General features: G+C 39.4%; 1 protein-coding gene across 1 annotated transcript; it reads right to left on the bottom strand.

The window, feature by feature from the left end:
• Positions 1-5,708: 5,708 nt before the first annotated feature.
• Positions 5,709-9,010, bottom strand: RPS16 (ribosomal protein S16). The gene is made up of 6 exons (XM_027454251.3): positions 8,909-9,010; positions 8,746-8,801; positions 8,004-8,105; positions 7,159-7,255; positions 6,034-6,081; positions 5,709-5,904 (listed from the first exon to the last, which is right to left on the bottom strand). Exons 2-6 carry the CDS (start codon positions 8,791-8,793, stop codon positions 5,759-5,761), a joined length of 441 nt encoding a protein of 146 aa, XP_027310052.1. The 5' UTR covers positions 8,794-8,801; positions 8,909-9,010; the 3' UTR covers positions 5,709-5,758.
• Between the last annotated feature and the right edge of the window lie 11,695 nt (positions 9,011-20,705).

Here is a 20,705-nt window from a genome sequence, read left to right as displayed (position 1 = left end):
CAGAAGTTTTGTGTCTCTCTCAGGTAAAAATTTCTCCCATCAACTCCTTTAGCCCTTTCTCTTCCCCTCTCCCCTGATGGACTGGAAGAGAGGGCAAAGGAAAACACACAACCTTTTCAACCATAGTCAAAGACAAGTCCACACAGCAGTACCCATGCAGGTTCAGGATCACTGGTGGCCTAAGGACAATTATTGCAAACTGATATACATTATTACAGTACACTGTAGTTCCACTATTTCTTAAGATTTAGTTTTATTACTGACTGTATTTAAGTGACTCTGGATGCAGTTTTCTACAAATACATACATGCACAAAATATTTACCAAACAGCCATTGAAATGGGTTATGTGTCCATCTTGTGTTTCATTATTCTGTAAATCCTAAAGGAAACTTATTTACACAATTCACATTTCAAGGAGATTTTTGCCTTGTTTTTATTTTTGACTAATTCCAGGCTGCTCCCACTCACTGAATATGCAGCCAGTCTTCGTTTTCCAGCTTATTTTAATCTGCTCCAAAAGATCCCAAACCGCTCCAGTCTGCAGACTGAAGTAAAAGGATTGAGCTCCTTATCCAAATTAACACACTAATGTAGTCATAGTCACAGATTGCAAACATTTAATGGGGGCACCTACCCTGTAGAAGGTGGCAGGGGCTAATCAACATTTCATGCTCTCATAAATCTCCTGTTAGAGGATGATGCCTTGAGGTTGCTGTCAAGCTGAGATGAACCCAATACAGCATTAGAGTTTCCAATTTCCATTACCAGTCTCTGAGTTATTTTCCTCTGTAACTATGTCTGATGTAGAAAACATTTCAAACTCTTGTAAGAAATCTGATCTGGGATTCTTCCACTCAAGATGATATTTCACACTGTGTTTCATATGTGGCATCAAAAATAATAAATTTTTCCATTAATATAAATTAATTCTTTTAATTTAACAGAAGCCATTAAAATGATTGATTGTTTGTTTTCAATTTTTCTATAGTAAAGTTGAGGTAATATAGAGTGTTAGTATTTCATTGTTGTTTGACTTCTAATGTCTTAAAAGTAGACCAAGCCTCTGCAGCTGTAAAGGGTCTTTTTAAGAGTTAGAGCAATAGGTTTCATTAGGTCTGGATATCTCTGCTCAAGGCAGGGTAGGAAATAGCACGGTCCCAAGCACATGAAGGACATTAGCTAATAAGGAAAAAGAATTATTCATCCAAGTATACTGAACTGTAGCTCATAGAACTATATTAAGAAAGAAAAAAAAAAAGAAAAAGAAAAAGAAAAAAAATCAAATTATATTCAAGCAATGACAAATTATCTACACAAGTAGTGGAATACTCGCAGATTGGGACTTCTGGACATTGTGATCAGAAACAACACCTTAGAAAACAATCACTTTAGTGAGAAAAAGAACACAGTACAGAACACATGTTGGCCTACGCTCAAAAAAATCTAGTGTCATTTTTCAAGTTATAGATTTTTCTTTCAAAATTAAGTTAGAAGTTTTCAACACTACTATTTGCTTATTATCATCAAAATAAATTTGCTCAAGACTTTCTAACATAACATTTGAGATGACTTAATTTTATATACAGCTTATGCATTTTATCAGGATTATAAATAACGGCTGAAGAAATAACAGCCTTCAGTCATCTTGGGTTCAAGGTTGCCCTGTTTTGGATTTGGATCCATTATCATCAGTAACAAAACATGGTACTTTTTAGAGCTCACACTCCAGCCTTAATTGAAGTGATAATTGAGCACTGTGTGCAGTTTGGGGCACCAAAGTACAAAAAGGACATAAAACTAATGGAGAGCATCCAGAGAAGGGCTACAAAGATGGTGAGGGGCCTAGAGGGGAAGATGTATGAGAAGACTGAGGTCATTTGGCCTGTTCAGCCTGGAAAAGAGGAGGCTGAGAGGAGGCCTCATTGCAGCCTACAGCTTCCTCACGAAAGGGAGCAAAGGGGCAGGCGCTAATCTATTCTCTTTAGTCACCAGTGATAGGACCCACGGGAATACTGTCAAGCTGTGACAGGGGAGGTTTAGGCTAGACATCAGGAAGAGGTTTGTCACACACTGGAACAGGCTCCCCAGGGAAGCAGTCACTGCAACGAGCCTGTCAGAGTTTAAGAAGCGTTTGGACTGTGCACTTAGTCATATGGTCTAAATTTTTGGGTAGACCTGTGCGGTGCCAGGAATTGGACTCGATGATCTTTATGGGTCCCTTCCAACTCGTGATATTCTATGATTCAATGGTATTTTCAATAAATAATTCAAGTGGGGACACATTCCAATGTGTGTGTCTGATCTTCCTAAGAATGTATATCAGTGAAGCTCATGAAAGAGCTGGGTGATACAAGGTTAGGGGCATTTCTTCTGTTCCAAGAACTACCTCCACAGCTGCCCAAAAACCTCACTAGGTGCTTGAAATCAGATTGTTTGTATTTCTTTGTGGAAGGGTGTCCTTGGCCAGAGCTAATGCTTAATCATCAGAGCTTGACTGACATCAGGAAAAGGGAGGGAAAGAGGGAAAGAAGAAAAGGGAAAAGGGGACAGAAAAGGGGAAGGAAGATTTTTATGAAAATGTTTTCTCCTAGCATATTCCCACAGTTTAAAACTTCATGTTAATTACCCTTCTGCAATGAAGTTAAGCCCTCTAGTGGTTAATCGGCCAACAACCATTTAGAATAAAGATCTCCAGCCTTCCACCACCCAGGCAGACACTAGTCCAATTCCGCAAACATTTCTCATGTAAAAAACAAGTTTGTGGGAATGACATCACCCTCCAGGATTAATAGGGCATTTTCGTAGGATCAGAGTTCAGATCAGAAAGCATTTTTATTATGTTAAGAGCTTTTTGTCTGAAGAAATAACACACAGATATCATCTCTGGATATATTAGTAGCAATGCAAGTTTTATTTTCAGCCTTTCCATAAAAGAACAACAAAACAAAACCCCCCAGTTGCTACAAGCTGCTCTGTGGGCAGCAAACTGATAAATCAGGTTTCCCCATAACTGTGAAAACACCTCTAAGGTTACTGGCACTGAGTATTCCATTTCCCCTGCCCCTGAGTTTCACATCCCAGGATCTCTGTATGCCCCCCCTTTTCCCCTGCATCTGACTGGTCTAAGAGCTCGGCAAGAATCAGTTTTGGACAAGCCACAGCATAAGGTACGTATGTGCCAACTGGCAGGCTAGTACACATTTCCTAAGCACTGAGTGAGCCATTGCTTGTCAGTCACCACACAAGCCAAACAACTAAAAGGCTTATTTTTCCTCAGCTGAAACTAATTAACATCTATCAAGATGCCAGTTTTCACAAAACTCACGGGAATTCAGTAATCAAATTTGAAGTTATCCCTACATAGCATCTTTTCCTTAGAAAGCCAGGCTGCAAGTCAGAACACTGGAGTTCTCAGCAGTCCAAGAGCCAGAGTACTTTGTGAGCAACTCTTACAAGGTACAGACTCTGAGCAACTTGCTGGACAAGAAATGGGTCACACTGAGGATGCAGAAGGAAGGGACTGAGGAAAGCAAACTATTCATCTTGCCAAAGAGACAGCAAGTGTCTGGGATTTAATATATCATTCACTTAGCATAAGACAAAAAATCCTGGTATTTCAATTGGCAATAGAATAGGCAACAATCCCCTCCAATGAAAGTGTGAAAGGTTTGAATAAGTTTTCTACTTCTATTCAGGTCATGTATTGCAGGATTTTGTGGCAGACACTTGACAGCTAAAATGAGAGATGGATGAAGAATTCTTTTTCAGAAGGAATTTGTTCAAGTTACATGTTTAACTCTTGAGTAACTACACTTCAGTGAGAGTACTTTAAATAAAAGCTTTATCCAGAAAAGGCAAAAAGATAACATAACAAGTGCCAATGATTATATAAAAAATAAAATAAAATATATCTATGAATAATCATTTTCCTAAACTAGAGCAAAAGGACAATATCTCCAGTTCCCCAACTCAACTCAAGGAAGTCAGTTTAACTTTGTATAGACTTACACTGAAATAACAATGTTAAACGAGAGAAGAAATACCACTTTTCATAGAAATCTGGACAAAAATCTGGAGCATCAAGATGCTCATATAACAATTTCAGTATTGTCATACAAGCATACAGCAGACAAAAAAAAATATCCGGCTAGAAGGGAGCAGTAGGGCAGAAGCTAGGCTATTGGTTGATTTGTCCTCAATGTTTCTTCCAGTCCCTCTCCAGATTGGTTTCCAAACAGCGAACAACAGCATGGGGCTGTTTTCATGCCTGTGGGGTCAGCTCATTTCCAAGGTCTCATTCAATCACTTACAACTCTTCCAAAGGACAGAATTAGCCTTTCCAACAGCCTTGACACATCCCAAGCTTTACTCGGAACTTAACTCTTCCTCTTCCTAACCAGACCACTTCCAAAATGAAAATCCTCAAAGCTTCAAGAGATGAGAAACTGGAACTTCTCCAACATTTTATGTTTCATAAACACACACACTAGTTATGCTCTTCCAAACTACTGTCAGATTTTCAGCTCTGAATTTTTCACACATATTTCCCTAAGGACTTCAATCACCTCACCTAGCTCATGACATGAGCAGTCTGGCTACCAAATGGATTTTATTATCATTAGATACAGTTCTCCATGTCTATATCCACCTGTGTTTGTAATGAGCAAACATGGCCAAAAGATGAAGTGAGCCCCAATGTGTTTTGTAAAACAAAGCCCTTTTTATGTTTTACAGTTACAAAAAAGCTATTTTTGAAAGAAAGTAAGTTGTGTTTACTTCAAAAGTTTCCTATATTTAGACATACTAATCCAGAAAACTGCCTCTTACTGTCTGGTAACAGCTCATAGGGCAAGAGGTCATTCTCTTCATACATGAACATATATAATTACTTTGGTTTTGACGATGTAAACTTTAAATAGAAATTTTAAAATAGTGTCTGAATATACACTTTAGACTATGCTGAGGGAGTTGCCCTCAAGGTGGTGAATTATTTGTCTCACGCATGCATCAACATAAGCAGTACGTGCAAATGCACAGTGCTGTCACTTAATATTCCATGTCCACATTTGGGACTTTAAAAAAGTGGTTATTTCACATTAATATATAATGGCAATAAAATTCCTTTGCAAGAACACTAAGTGCCAACCCCAAAGCATTCGGAGATACTTAATGCAGTATTACTCTAGAACGGCATACTAAGGTCACGTAAGATATGCATTACCAGCTAGGAGTCAGACCCACTCCTACACATTGCATGCTGTCTGCAACTAGGCTTTAACAGACATTTTCACATGGGAAGAACAAGGGTACTCATCTCCCCTCATAACACCAGGACCATCCAGATCCCTGAAAAGGTCTGCATTTGTTTAGACTTAGCAGAAATGCAAAGTCCACTTCAACAAGCCGTTGCATGTACCCACCCCACCAGCCACCCTGCCCCCCCTCCCAAAAAAAAAAAAAAAAAAAAAAAAAGGGATGTAAGCCTTTTATGTTCTGGTAATTTATGTTCTGAAATACATCCACAGCAGAAAACTGCTCTTCTTTTCCAAGACCCTGAAGTCTATCAAGACTTACCATGAAAGGATCTAAGAGAACTGCCGAAAGCCCTCTCATTTTACTTTAATATCAATGGATTGGTGAATCAATCTGAACTGAAAATCTATCTACCCATACAGGAAAAAAAAAAAACAACTTATAAACACGGAATTTATCAAATTCTTATTTTTTATTGACTGTCACATAACTGTTGACCAATTTTAACGGTAAGACTTCTGGTAGCGCGCACGAGCTCCAGGTCCTCCAAATTTCTTGGATTCACAACGGCGAGGATCTGCAACCAGCAGAGTCCTATCGTACTGGATTAGGATATCCTTGATCTCTTTCTTGGAAGCTTCATCAACATCTGTTTAGAAAAAAAAAAGATTTCAGTTTTAGAAACTTCACAAGGAACAAAATCGTGGCATTTTCACACCTATCAGAAGTAATACATTTCCACTTCAGGCTAATATAACAATCAAAACAACAAACTCACATTTTTGATAGTAAGCCACCAATGCTTTGGAAATAGCTTGACGGATAGCTGTTAAGAAAGAAGATGGATCAGTAAGGATTGCAAATATATTTAAAACTCAAAATAAACACAAAGTGCCAATTATCTGAGAAACTTGCTGTCTTGTTCTCTGCCAAATTGTCCTTCCCCTCCTTCATCTCCCCTCCCACATACTCCATGTGACCTTTATTTTGGCAAATCTGAAGAAACGTGTGCCAAGAGGCCACCCACAGTTCATTTTCTGATTCAACAACTGCTAACTAGCCAAGGTACATGGGCAGTCCTGATCACCTTCTTTAGAAACTTCAGTTTATCTTCTACCAGGCATGATTTTCAAATTCTTAAAAACACAGCTCTCTAAAATGTCTATAATTTCCAACAAGAATAGAAGTTTTTGGTGAGTTTAAATACTAAAGAGGCAAAACGCACAACAGGATGGCTTGTGTAGTTGTCAGCTTTCCTCTGTAAAACAAGCCTGTAACGTACCCATCAGAACTCAAAACAGGGCTATGGGAGTTACTGTAAACATTTTGTTTAGGATCAGTATTTTGATGAAAAACTGAATTTTCTGAAATATTAATGCAATCTACTTAAGAGACTGAAACATGTCCCTGCTCTTTAAGCAGCTTCAACTCCACTGATCTACATCCAAACTGTAACAGCAAAACAAATCTATCACAGGTAAAGAGCAACCCTATCTAATGCAGGTATATTCTCAACCTACTCTGTAAGAACCACCACCTAGCCCTGCAAGTCAGATTAAAGATGATTCTGGACAACCTAAAAATTTAGGATTAAAGACAATTTCTAATGGTAAGTCCCATTCTCTGCCTTCCAAAACTTTTTGCATAGAGGCACACTTCCAATTATCATGGTGCAACATGCAAGATCCATTCCTCAAATCTCCTCACAATTTCACAAATTTCCTTAGTTCAACTTATTCCAGATGTTACAACTCTGCAAATAAAATATAACCACTATGCCCATACAAAAAACTTCATGAGTAGTGAAACCGAGATGCACAAGCTGCTACTCTCAACTCAGGCCTCTCACATGTGCGATTTGACCTGTTCTATCCCACAAAGAAGGTTCCACAGAAAGCCTTACCGTAGATTTGCGCTACGTGGCCACCACCTTTCACACGGACTCTGATGTCAACACCAGCAAATCTTTCCTTCCCCAGGAGCAGGACAGGTTCAAGCAGCTAGGAAACAAAACAATGAAAAAGTTAATTTGTGATCAGAGACAGCAAGGACTAGAGCTTGTAGCACATTTACGAAATGTGAAGTTACTAAACATTCTGAAAAGCACAGCCTTAATTTTACAAGTACATGTCCCATGTAAATGGGACTTGTACATCTCTTGCAACGTTCTTTGACATTTACTAATGCTGTTGTAAAACTAAGTGGTTGGGTTTTTTATTTAAGTTTCAAAAGATTGGACTCGATGATCTTGAGGTCTCTTCCAACCTAGACAATTCTGTGATTCTGTGAAAAGGCCAACCAACTATTTTATTAAGTTTTAATGAATCTTTTGAACAGGAGGCTTTGAAGTTTCCCGTTTCAATGTAAAAAAATGATTATCTCCTGAAAATACTTCTGACAACAAAACGCATGGTAACTGATTTTACATAGTTTTGTTCCACAGCACTTCGTATCATTCATGCTCATTTGAGACTCTTTGTGTGTACATATGTATGTTTGCATGTATCAAAGTTAAGTCACCTTATACAGTGTAAATAAGGTATGTTAACCCAATTAAGCAAGAATCCCTCTGCCAACAGCACAATTATGACAGGAGTTTTCTGCATTTTCTGCAGTGTTTATGTTTCTACACACAACAAATATTTAGTACTGTCAATAAGGCAATCGACTCTTTTCAATCCTCAAGCGATTGAGTAGATAAAGGTATTTTAATATCCAAGCAGGTAGGGAGGCTAGGCAGATGCTTACTTTATACTGCAGAGTTCTGGGCTCAATCATTTCCAGAGGTCTTCCATTCACCTTAATGAGGCCATTTCCTCTTTTGCAGTGGGCAACAGCAGTTGCTGTTTTCTAGAAGTCCAAACACATGTTAGTGAAGCACTTCATTTTTCACAATAGCAACATAAAGTAAAACCTTCTGAAAATTTAACAATCTAAAATCTTTAGTTTCGTGCTGAATATTAGCACCCCTCAAAAAACAAGATAGTACAATTTTTTACGTTCCAACATATTAGAGTATTACAGCACCATCTTAACAATATTATATTTATCTGAGTGTGGGAGAAATACCCAATCCGTTCATCAAAACGATAATTTTGCGACCTAATTCTTCATAAAAGCTTGCTACCTACGACTTGTGGGGCGATGGGATCCCCCCACCAAAAGCTTTATTTCCCAATCTATTTAACGCGACTCCCGGGCACCACAGCAAATGATCCGGGCCCTTTTGCGGGGAGCCCCCACGAGGCTCCCTGAACCAGCGAGGCCGGGCCTGCTCCCTGGCGGCACCATCTCCAGCAGGCCCGCCGCCCCACGACACGTGGATGCTGAGCAGGCCTCTCCAGCGCCGGCCCTGCCGCACGGCAGCTCCAGGGCACCACCCCCGGGGCCGCGCCGGGCTCCGCCACCCCCAAGCAGGGCCCGGGTGGGCGCCGAGCACCCGGAGGCCGCGGCCTAGTCCTGGGGGGGAGGCGGCGGGGGCGGCCCTCACCTTCCTCCCGAAGACCTGGACGCTCTGCAGGGGCCCCTTGGCCGGCATGATGACTCCTGCAAGAGAGAGGGGCGCGGGGTTAGCGCTGTGGGGAGCGGGGGGGGGACAGCGGGGCCCGGCGGCGGGGGGGGCCCGGCGGCGGGGGGAGCCCGGCAGCGCTCACCCTGCCTCGGCGGCGGCGCGGCGGAAAGGGCGCACGGGGCCGCCCGGCCGCGCCTCAGGGGCGGCCCCGCCGCAAAGTGCGCCGCGCTTCCGGCCGCGCGACGCAACGCCAAGCCTCCGCCAGGCTGTGCTTTACGGCAGCCGGGGGGGGGGGGAGGGGGGCGCTGGTGTTTTTTTTAAATAAATATGAAATAGAAACAAAATTCCTTTGTGAGAACGCTCAGTTCAGAGAGGATTTGTCCCCGGGGGGAGCTGCGCAGACCGTGCCCTGGGAGGGGTGTGGTGGGGTCACTCGCTTTCTGCGCCGAGTGTGAGCCACACGCAAAAGCAGCGTTGTTGGTCCTCCAAATCTGTTAAAATGCTGGGGAACATAAACCATTAAACTTTGTACGCTGCAGTCACATCACACGCTGAGTCACGTCCAGGCAGTTCCTCGTACCCTCGTAAATACTCGCCAACCATTACGTCTGAAATCAGAGTTCTGCTTACACTCAGGGATCCAAGCACACAGAGCATTGTCAAATTGACCTTTTATCTCCGTTTTCCTTTTCACTATGTCATAAAACACGGAATTTAAGTCATTTTCAGGCTGTAATATTTTTCTTCTACAGTTTGTATTCAGTATGTGAAATTCTCCAGAAAGACAAAAGCCGAAGCTATCAATTAAGCGAGGTCACGCTTCTTAGGTATTTTAAACAATAGAGATTTAGATTACTGTGATTAATGTGAAAGTTGACTGCTCAAATGAAACAATCGGTTCTTCTGTCTTTGGACAGAATTTTAAATACTGAACATTAGTCATCAGTCATGTGAGGATTTAAACAAGCACTTAGCTTTATGCAATTTGAGTGATTAGTTCTCTCCAAGTGAATAGTGCTGTACAGAGCATGTAAGATTTAGCACATCTCAAACCCTCAATTGTACAAAGCTTCAACATGTGACCTGAAAAGTTGGTGTTCTGTTTTTTTAAAGCCGTTTCTTAAGGAAAAGTGTTTTTGCAGTCACACACATCTATCATCCATTCTCTCACCATCATCAGGGGGAGGGAAATGGTAGCCAGCTTGTTAGCCAATTTCAGTTAGCTTTCACCAAAGAACGGAAATTTTGAAACCAACTTAGTTTGTGCATATTTGGTGAAAATAGGTGGCTCTGTATAAGAGATCTTTTACTTGCATAATGAAAGCAGCTGCAGGAGCTGAGGTATTAGACGTAACAAAACCTGTATTCAGATGAAGAAGAAAATGTATTACCTATTTACCCAGGTAGACCAAAATGTTCAGCTAACACTTATGATCAACCCAAAGGTGAGCCATTACCAACTGAGCTTTGTTTGGTATTCAGTATTTTAAAGGAACAGAAAGCAAATCTAAATCAGTTCCTTTTGTGGGTATTATCTGAGGTCTGCTAATGAAAAGCCATGTTTTAATACTAAATGCACCTTTAAAAAGTGTGTGTGTTGGGGGGGGGGGGGGGGGCGGGGGGATTCAAATACCTGCTGTATAAAGCTCAACTTTTGTAGGAATGCTTTCTTAGGTCCTGTAAAATTCATTCTCATTTGGGTACTAGTCTGCTGTACATTCTACCTAGAACTAAAAAAAACATTAATCCCAGAAGTCTGTTTACAAAGCTGGTAATGTGTCTACAAATATATACCTTTCCATTAGAAAAATAAGTTAACCAGCATATATTGGTAGCATAGTCTAGAAACAAACAAACAAAAAGGTTAAATCCTTTGTGCTGCTTACTTCCTTTGCTTTCTAGCATAATAATAGGAATAGGAACCAAAACATATTTCCTAAGTACCTACTGCAGGAATTACACTGCATTGTGGGAAGAGAGAATTAGATCATAAATACCACCATACACAAAAGTACTGAGAAGAAAGACTCTAAAAGGGAGGAGAGGGGGTAATTTCAGGTAAGGTACTATACTTCTGAAAAAAGTCCAAGCACTAACAATATCTCTACTTAACTAGTGAGCACAGAACACTCTAAAATTGTAACATATCTCTAACTTTAAAAAAAAAAATAAAATCATAAGTACCTCCAAGCACCCCCTACAGACTCTTGTTTTCACTTCCTTTATACTTGTAAAATAATTATACCCGTGGAATGTCAGGCACTTGTTTGGTACCCTTTTTTACTTTCCTTTGCACAGGTGTGAAGAGGCACAGAGTATGCAAAAGCTAAGGCCAACAGAAATTAAAGTGTATTTGCTGGTAAGACACTTTTATCAGAACGAGCATTTCAAGAGAAAGTCGGAAGGCTTGAACCCGTCTTGCCAAGGCATTTTTATTATTTCCTAATAGGAGGAAAAATATTTGAATTTGGCTGCAGTCTATGTCCTTGATTTCACAGTGATTCTGCATTGTACTAACAGATGATATCTCGTGTATTTTTATACCAACAAGTATCCTACTGCTACTATTAGATCTTTTACATAGGATTTTCGTGAGGCTTTAAAGGATTGAAAGTCTCTCGCTGACTGACCTCCTCTACTGGAGCTTCTCTGACCTCATTGTGGGCATGAGATGTAGCATAAGACCAACAGTCCTCCCACAGACCAGGCACAGGTTCTTCTGCTCTGACAGTCTGCTGAAAAGAGCTCCTTGCAGGGTGTAGCACTACAGGGTAATACAGCTTGTCTCCGGTTGTTTCCTCACTGTGCACAAAGGTTGTGTAAGTAACAGGGCTCCGGGAGGAGGAGAAAAGAAGGGAATAGCAAGGGATGGGCAAGGGTGGCCCGAGCAGAGTCCATGAGCTGGGCTGACCAGAGCAGCATTGCGTCTGTTTGTTTGGAATTTGGCCAGGGTGGAGCATGTGGAAAACTGCAGTACGCAACCTGGGTGTCAATCCACTATCCACCGGTACTGTGAGTCTGAAGTAGTGCAACTCATGCACCTCAGATTCATATATGTTAATTACCTGAATGCTAATGGAGATTTTATTTGGTGTCCTCGCACAGGAGTAAACATACTGAAGATTTTAGCTTTTTACACTTTAAATAAGATTGTATTTAGTTTCAAGCATTAAGTGATTGGACTTCTATGTGAAATCATGATGTTGGCTCTCCACTTGGACCTTGTCGTCTTGTAAGTCAAATTCATATATAAGTTCAAAAGGTAAACATTCCAGGAGGACAGTTTTTTAACTTGCACTTACAGTAGCCACATATTTCTGTGACCATTTCAAGGTCAATATGTTAACAAGGCCACCTGTATTGTGACTCTAAATTTCCTCATATTTAAGAGAAAGAAGGTACATGTACATTTTCTCCGTGGAAAATTAGCGTGAGAACTAGTGAAATTGTCTTCCTCGTGTAATATCCAAAATATTACTAGAAAGGTGAGAACTACAGCAAAATATGGTCAGTTACTCCTATGTCATAGGAGTATAAATAATATAAAATAAAATAAAATTGTAGAAATAAAGGAGCATTTAAGTGAAACACAAAGAAATATTTATTCTATGTAGTCTGTAATCACATTCATGCCTTCTATCCAATGTCCCAGTTAGCAATTGAATTGTATATTGTAGTGTTGGTGGTTTTTTTGTTTGTTTGTTTGTTTGTTTGTTTGTTTTGTTTTTGTTTTTTCCCATTAGAATGGATAGTTTTAACCAGGGATATTGCATGCATGTAAGTGTTGAAATAAACATAGCATGTTCTCCACAGTTTTTGCTTCAGACAGCAAAATCATCACTATAAGTTTCAGAGGGATTATGTCTGGTACAGATTTATACATTTTGAAAATCAGTGGTTGCCTTAACTGAGAAATATGAAGTATTTTGGGAAAGAAGATGCTTTTTTTTTTTTTTTGGCAGTTCATACAATCTGAAAGATCTGGGGACCAGAGTACAGTTCTCATATTATATTTTGCAACTGATGCATGTTTGATGATAAAGTATAATTAGCTAATGGATCCCATTATTTCTGATGCTTGCTTTTCACAGATCATGTTCATCCAAGCAGCAGCTGAAGAGTTTTCTAAACTCAATTAGTACAAGAATGCTGTGACCAATGGAAAAATGTTTGATGCTTGCCAGAAAACAAATCTTCCCAGCTCTTGGAAATAGTGTTCTGAAAACAAATAAGGAACACACAAGATTTTCATATTAATAAATATTATTTTCTAAGAAAATATTTAAAATCAAAAGCTTTTTTTTTTTTTTTTCTTATTTTCTTTTATTTATTTGTTTGTTTGTTTTTAGTTTAGTTTAATTATTTTTCTCTAAGGAAGCTCTGTATCAGAAGCTCTGGAAAATAGGATAAGCATTATCCTGACTGGTGAGAATACTGACTCCCATTCACAGATTATAAACATTTATGGCACACTGAGATTGAAAACTCAAGACAATTTTTAATGTAGAAGTTGACAAGTGACAAGCATATTAAAACTAAAACTTACTGCATGTAAATAATTACCAGTTCAATAATAGATCACTCGGGACCCACTCAGCATTGCTACTTGGGAAAAATGACTAGTAGTGATTGTCTTGACTATAGTTTTGAATGAATAGGAAAGCTGTTTCAGTACAATAAACAAAAGAAAGTTTGAAACAAAGCCCATCTTGCATCTGAACATATAGACAGTCACTAAGGCACTGTTTCAGCTGTGGTGCCTGACTTGTTGCTAGCATCTGATATGTGAATTAAACTTATAACACGTGTCCCATTTACAATAGATGGAAAATGCATATATTCAATGAACATAGTTTAGCTGAAAAGCAGTAGTGTATTCACTGCTTATTTTAGAACACGTCGATATATTCAAGGCCAAAGTCTAAAAGTCAAGGCCTTATGTTTGGAATATGACATTGTCTATGTATGATCTCTCTTAAAGTCTCCAAAGCTTTAGTGGAATTTATTGACAGTAAATTAAAATTATTAAATTCTTTTGTACATCCACAGAAGCTGCACTTAAGTATGTGTGCTTGAGGTTGTACACTCACACTTTTATATATCAACAGGAATTAGAGTTGTAAGAAGCTGACTGGGAAACAACCCAGTACCCCCAAGCTACACAAATAAACTAACAAGTAAATAGAATCACGTACATGAAACAATTTATTTTTATAGAACAGAGTTGCATCTCCAAGCTTCCTGCTGTATTTTGCTGCCCCTGGAGGCTGCCTCTCATTTTAGTTCCCTTTTTTAGAAACTAAACACAGCAGGGTCCAGTGGGATCCAGCTGCCCTCTCTCAACTCTTCTGCAGAGAGAGGAATTGTCCTGGGTCTTAGCTTCCACAAGCCTGTTGACATCCTTTCTGTTTTTCTGTGTTGAAGGAATTCAGGGAAGAGTGACTATAGAAAAGGACATCTATTTTGCACATTTTCAAAATACAGACTTCTTGCCCCAGTTGCTTTAGTTATGTTCACATTACAAATACATGATCATACTCCATGGTGTATGTCTACATTTAACCTTAAATCTCACTTTAGATGTGATGCATAGAGAATATGTATTCTAGGTAGATGAAAAGGTGTGATTATTGTTAGTGATTGTGTAAATACAGTTAATTATGCATAGGCTTAATCTGCTGAAACATCAGTGATGGCTTAGAACAGAACGAGGTAGATTCTGTTAAGTTATATTGATCTTTACTTAGGTCATTTCTATTTCTGATTTTGAATCTGTTTGTTGTTTCAAGTGAAACATTTTCCATTGCCTGTGGTAAGAGGGCAGATAAGGCAGAAGTATCAGAGCTTATGAACTGTCGTATACTTACTGACCTGCGGAGAACTGAGGCATTTTCTCCAGAAACGGGAGCAGTTGAACTCTGAAGGAGAATGAACCCTTTTGGCAAGGCTTTGTAAAGGCTCTGTATGGAAAATCTTGTGTTTATGAAGCAGAGAGAGCAAGCAGAAACGTAGTGACCGTTCAGCTTGTAGTATTAAGGGAGCATAATTATTCATTTTATTCACACAGGGATGAAAACTGGTGGGTTATCTGGACACTGCATGCTGCTAGGAGTCTTGGAATCATCAAAGCCAGCAGACTCCCTGCCTGGTGTAGATCTGACAAGGTGTTGGTTACCTGCTGCCAGCTGTAGCTCTTGAGCTGAGACAGTTCGGTTCTCGATATCTAGTCACATGTTAATAGCTGATGCATTTTAAGTGAGCTGTCCACCCTAAGCTAGCATTTTGTTCAGGGACAGTGGTTAAGAAGTCTTAGGATCTGCTATCTCCAAGTTTCTCTTCTGCAGTACGTTCCTCCCCTGTTCCCAAGGGAATCTAGCCTGTAATATCTACCCACTAGCAGAACTACAAGCAGTTCACAGAAACACAAACACATGCAGTATTACAACACACGTATTAAAATGACTTTTTTTTTTTTTTTTACAAGATCAAAAACAAATAGAAAAAATAAAGTGCTGTGGGAAAGCTTTTACCAAATAAAAATGTCTTTGGAGGCTTGATCATATGTGGGCCTGTGAATAACACTCAGGAGACTATAAACTTTAGACAAACCAGATGGTCAGACAGCAAACCAGATGGTTTTATTTATGCAGACAAAGTTCACATTTAGTGAGGTACTTTGTTCTTCTAGAGAAGGTTTCACACACAAAGTAGAAGAGTTATATACATGGCAAATGGTGATGGACTGGACCATTCATACAAATTTAAGTTTCATCAAGTAGACAGTTGTCTTTTCAATAGAAATATCATAATTACGTCATTGGGGTGCTCATTGGCTGCTCTTGAGGTGGTGTTGCTTCTTTTTACTGCAGTTGTCTCCAAAGACTTTAGTGAGGATTATGACCAGCTTTTGGCAAGTGTTTTAAAATTATTTAAGAAGATACAGACCTTGTTCAGAAGAGTTTAGAGTCTAAGGAAGGTGAAAAGTATTACAGAAGTTGACCTACTATAGAGGAAAGTAAGAGGGAGGTAATAGTCTGTTACTGACAGAATTTGATGGGTGTCTGCTACAAAATAACTCTCCTTTTCAGTATCCCTGAAAGGGACAGAAAAACAGCCTTGAAACTAGCCAAGCTGGCCTTCCAGACCTTTACCTTTAGTTTCGCTATAAACACAGATAGTACATTTGTCTTAACCATAAAATCTAGGCAAACCTATTTTTCCTTCTCTTCTAAAAGCTGCTCCATCTAAACCAGTTAAAACCTCAAGGTGTCTTGAAATGTCCTGTTTTGTAAATTTTCATCTCTACTCACTCAGATGTGCTCCAGCCACTCCAAAAAACAGTTGCCTGTCAGGTGGAGATCAGTTTTCTGACAAATGGCAAACAATAGGTTGATTCTAGATTATTTCAATGTAAAGTGAATATGTTAGGTTATAAACCTGATGCTAGCTCTACTGCTTAGGCAGTAGCATCCAGCAACACAGTAGTCATAGGCAGCTGATGATATATAATGTCTTAGCAGGGCTCTTTTTTGAGTGTCTAGTCTATATATATGTCATTATTTCACAGGAGCTTTTAGACCTTTTTTTTTTTTTTTTTTTCCCCTCTCTTGCTGATCCTACTTCTTATTGATGCTTGATAAAACTATTTTTGGAAAATGTATTTCCACAGTCTCATGTAGGTGTGGCATATAGTGATACATCTATTAGAATCAACCGATTGAGAAGTAAGAAATTGCTTTGGTGACTTTCTTATTGTAGTTTAAATACAATAGATAGACTTTTTCAATCTATTCCTTATGAAGGATCTCACATAAATGTTTTAACACATCTTCAACGGAGTTCTGTTCCGGACTCTGTTCCTATTTACACTTATATTCAATCCAGATGTCAGTTTTGCTGAAATTTCATTTTATCCATATTCTTGCTCAGCTATTGGCTTTACAAAATTGCTTGTTAAGTGTTATAACTTCTCAGTAGAGTTGTTGAAATTCAGAAAATACAGAGCAGTTTTCTTTTTTACTGGTAGCAAACGTGTTAAGCTGATACAGACATTACAAAGACCACTTCATAATTTTTACTGGAAAGTATTATCTTTCCAAAATAATATCATAGGAATGATGGCACCAGCACTGGCACCTTAGACACTGTTTCACTTCCACAGGTCAAGCACTTTTTTTTTTTTTTTTAATGAAGAATAAAAATAAGGCATATTCACTACATAGCAACAAACAAAGGCATTACTCAGAACAATTAGCAACAATCTTTCCACCCTGATTAGTGTTGCATGTGGTCTTACCCAGTAGAAGACACTGTTGATACAAGCTTGTAAAGTCTTGTCAAATGGAGTTTGGAGAGTAATGTAAGTACTGAAAATACAAAGTACTGAAATACAACCGATGGCGATTTTATACAGCAGAGAAATTAGTAGTTACCTCAGAAATGAACCCCAGGTGTCAAAAATGTGTGAAATGTTTGTGACATTTAGGTGCCCAACTCCCAAAGGAAAACAAAAACCCTCCCTTTCAGTAAATTAGGAGCCTGAAAACGACATGGATTCTTCTAATTGAAAATTAATTAGAATAGACTTTTATAATATCTGTAACTTTTGAATATAGGACTTCTGATCACTGGAAATGTTTGGAACATTTATTTTATGTCCAACATGCTCCCTGTATCAAGTGGAGTAGCCCTCTCAGTTCTAGCATATCCATTACTTGGTAGGAAGTAAAAGCAAATAAGTCAAGTATCTCACAGACGGTCTAAGGTTGTGCCTTTGGACAAATGCAGTACGACATTAAGGACCAAAAGGATTAGATTTAATCCATTGGATTAAAGATACTCTGAATTGTCATTCTTTGTTACTCTTTAATACTCTGAATTTTAATACTCTCTCTGGCTTTTCTCTTTTCTCTTTTTATTTTCTTACTTTCTTTTTTTTTTTTTTTTTTTTTTTTTTTTTTTTTTTTTTGTTAAGAATGGAGTTAAAAGCTCTTTGAGTCTGTTTATTGTGCATTCTGGATTCAGATGCTGGCTGTTTGTTTTAAGAGTCAAAGTATTTTGACAAAAAAGTCTCATATTATCTCTACCATGTAATTCCATTCCATGGTCAGTGACATTTTACGTTTCAGGCTTTAGTTGAAATCCTGCTTAAGCATACAGATAGATAAACTATCAACAAACCTTTTTACAATCTTTCATCATTCTAAATCAGTTTGGTAATAATTATGAATTTCTGACACATCATATGGAGCTGATATCAGTATTTTTTTATCCATAAACAGCAACAGATTTCAGATCTTTCAAATCTTTCAAATGCTTTTGTTGTTTAAATCTTTTAAGTAAAAAGAATAGAATACATGAGATTTTCTATATTACATCAGTTTTTAAAATATCATTCATACAATTCACATTTAATAGAGATGAATTTATGCATGCTTCAACAAAATATTCAAATGTGATATATTGATTTTTCATGTCAAAGAGAATTTTTTGCAGTTAGTAGTATCTCAATGAGTTTGACAGATTGCTTGCCTTTCAAAAGCACAAAGACTTGAACCACCATTTGTGCAAAAAGAAAAAAGTTCCATCTTCTTTCATCTCCATGTGTGTACATGCATGAGTTTCCTTTATGCTGTTATCCAATCCTCTGAATACAAAGACTTAAGCAAACTAACCAATGACTGACCATGCACAGAGCCTTGCCTTCGGCATCAGAAGCTGCAGAGTCCCTGTCAGTCTTCCTGATTTAATTTTAATTCAGTGTCATTATTGCTTCCTTACAAAATGTGGCCATTTGGAAACCCTAGCAACTGAAATCGTACTTTCTATAAAGCAACATCAGTGCAGACTTCTCTGCTGAGTGTTTGCCATGCACAAAATTCTTTAGTTTCCTAGTTGAAGCTGTTAACCTCTGCATCTTTGGATTTCAAAGTATGTGTGTAGTAAGTAGTGATGTGACAACTGTTCAATAGGTAGCTCTGCTCTAAACAATATAACTCTGCTCTAAAGAATATATTTAGTTATTCTTTCCCAAACATCAAAAAGAAACAACTGCTTTACAGTCTGTTCTGTTCTGACAACAAGAGAGCAGTGACTAAAGGCACTTTCTTTCTGCTACTCCTGCATTAACTCTCAAGAGGAAAGACTGGACAGAGAGTTTGGATAAGACAGAGTTTAGATCTTTTGCAGTGCTGGCTCATATCACTCGAACCAGATCACAAGGACCAGCTGATGGTTTTACATGTGACTGTTGCATAACTTTCTAGTGATCATACCTCAAGACCCTTCTAATTTATGCCAGATTTTAAATCAGCTTACTTGAAGTGGATGTCTCCATGTGCTTTAGCAGACCTATTCAGCACTTCCCACTCCTAAGCTTTAAAATTAACAGTTTTGGATTCCCTTTAAGCTCATTTTAAATTCTAATAGAATTGGAGAGAACTTCCAGCCCAGTCACTGTGCCATATTTGTGAAAAGCACAATCTAACAGAATGAAGTGAGGCCATTGGTAACCTGAAGGCTGGGGAAGTTATACTCCAAGTCTCACCTTTGCAGCTCCTGTCATCTTCCTGGGCTCCTATGCAAGTGGTTATTACTGAGTTCTTATTAAACACAACATAACTGAAAAACACAGTAGGATGGCTTTTTTTTTCAGCCCATCGCCTATATATCTGTTTCCCAAAGCATGTGGATGCTTTCCATCTCTTCCCTTCTTGCAACTCCTGCTATTTCTCTCCTTATTCTTTTTCTCTTTGTCTTGTTACTTTACCAGAGTGTTGTGACAACTCTGGAGCAGTCTCAACACTGATCTAAGTCCATGTGGGTGGCAGGGGATAAGAAGGGAGAAACTGGGAAGCTGCATGGCTTCTCAGCTGCAGCTGAGAGGTTGGTGTTACTACCAGCTACAATGGGGCGAAAGCTCCCTCAACTTTTCCATCACCCCCTAGGGAGATCTACACGTCAAACCCCATCTTTACATGGTGGGCATATTAAACAGAAGTGTGTTTGATCTAAATGTGCTTGAAGAGGATCCAAAACACAACAACCTTCAAACAACCTGTGTCTGGGAGCAGCAGGAGGGGGGCTGCTTGTCACAGTGGGATGAGCCGGGAGCTGAGGGTGAGCCAGCACTTGCAGTGCTCCCCTAAATGGGCATCACCCCATGGGGGCTGAGCTGGGGCTGGTAACAGGGTCCCTCAACCACAGACTTGGCAAGAGGTGAAGCAGGTCCAGGGTCCATGCAAGAGATAGGGCCAGAGACAGAGCTGCAGAAGCTACATAGCTCAGGTGGGGACAGGCAGATGGCCTGGGGGCTGAGATGGGGTCCTGGATCATGGCAGGGGAGCCCCAGGGGAGGCTGGGCAGTGGCTTCAGGGATCATGGGAGCCCTCAGGTCCCTAACAGGCATATAATAGTGTGCATTATGTTGCTTGGGACCTATACAAAACTGCAACATTTGTAAAATCTTCATAAAGGTTATAAACAAATTCAAGCTTTCTAATGTTCAATATTTTCCTTTAATAACTTAGGTTCCACATTTGCTTTTTTTTTTTTTTTATCGCTCCAGTGCAGTGTCCCTTTCCTTTCCTTTCCTTTCCTTTCCTTTCCTTTCCTTTCCTTTCCTTTCCTTTCCTTTCCTTTCCTTTCCTTTCCTTTCCTTTCCTTTCCTTTCCTTTCCTTTCCTTTCCTTTCCTTTCCTTTCCTTTCCTTTCCTTTCCTTTCCTTTCCTTTCCTTTCCTTTCCTTTCCTTTCCTCTCCTCTCCTCTCCTCTCCTCTCCTCTCCTCTCCTCTCCTCTCCTCTCCTCTCCTCTCCTCTCCTCTCCTCTCCTCTCCTCTCCTCTCCTCTCCTCTCCTCTCCTCTCCTCTCCTCTCCTCTCCTCTCCTCTCCTCTCCTCTCCTCTCCTCTCCTCTCCTCTCCTCTCCTCTCCTCTCCTCTCCTC

Source organism: Anas platyrhynchos, chromosome 1 (genome assembly GCF_047663525.1).
Source record: "Anas platyrhynchos isolate ZD024472 breed Pekin duck chromosome 1, IASCAAS_PekinDuck_T2T, whole genome shotgun sequence".
NCBI lineage: Eukaryota > Metazoa > Chordata > Aves > Anseriformes > Anatidae > Anas > Anas platyrhynchos.
Note: the sequence above shows the minus strand (reverse complement) of the source record. Positions and strands in the feature narration are given on the sequence as shown.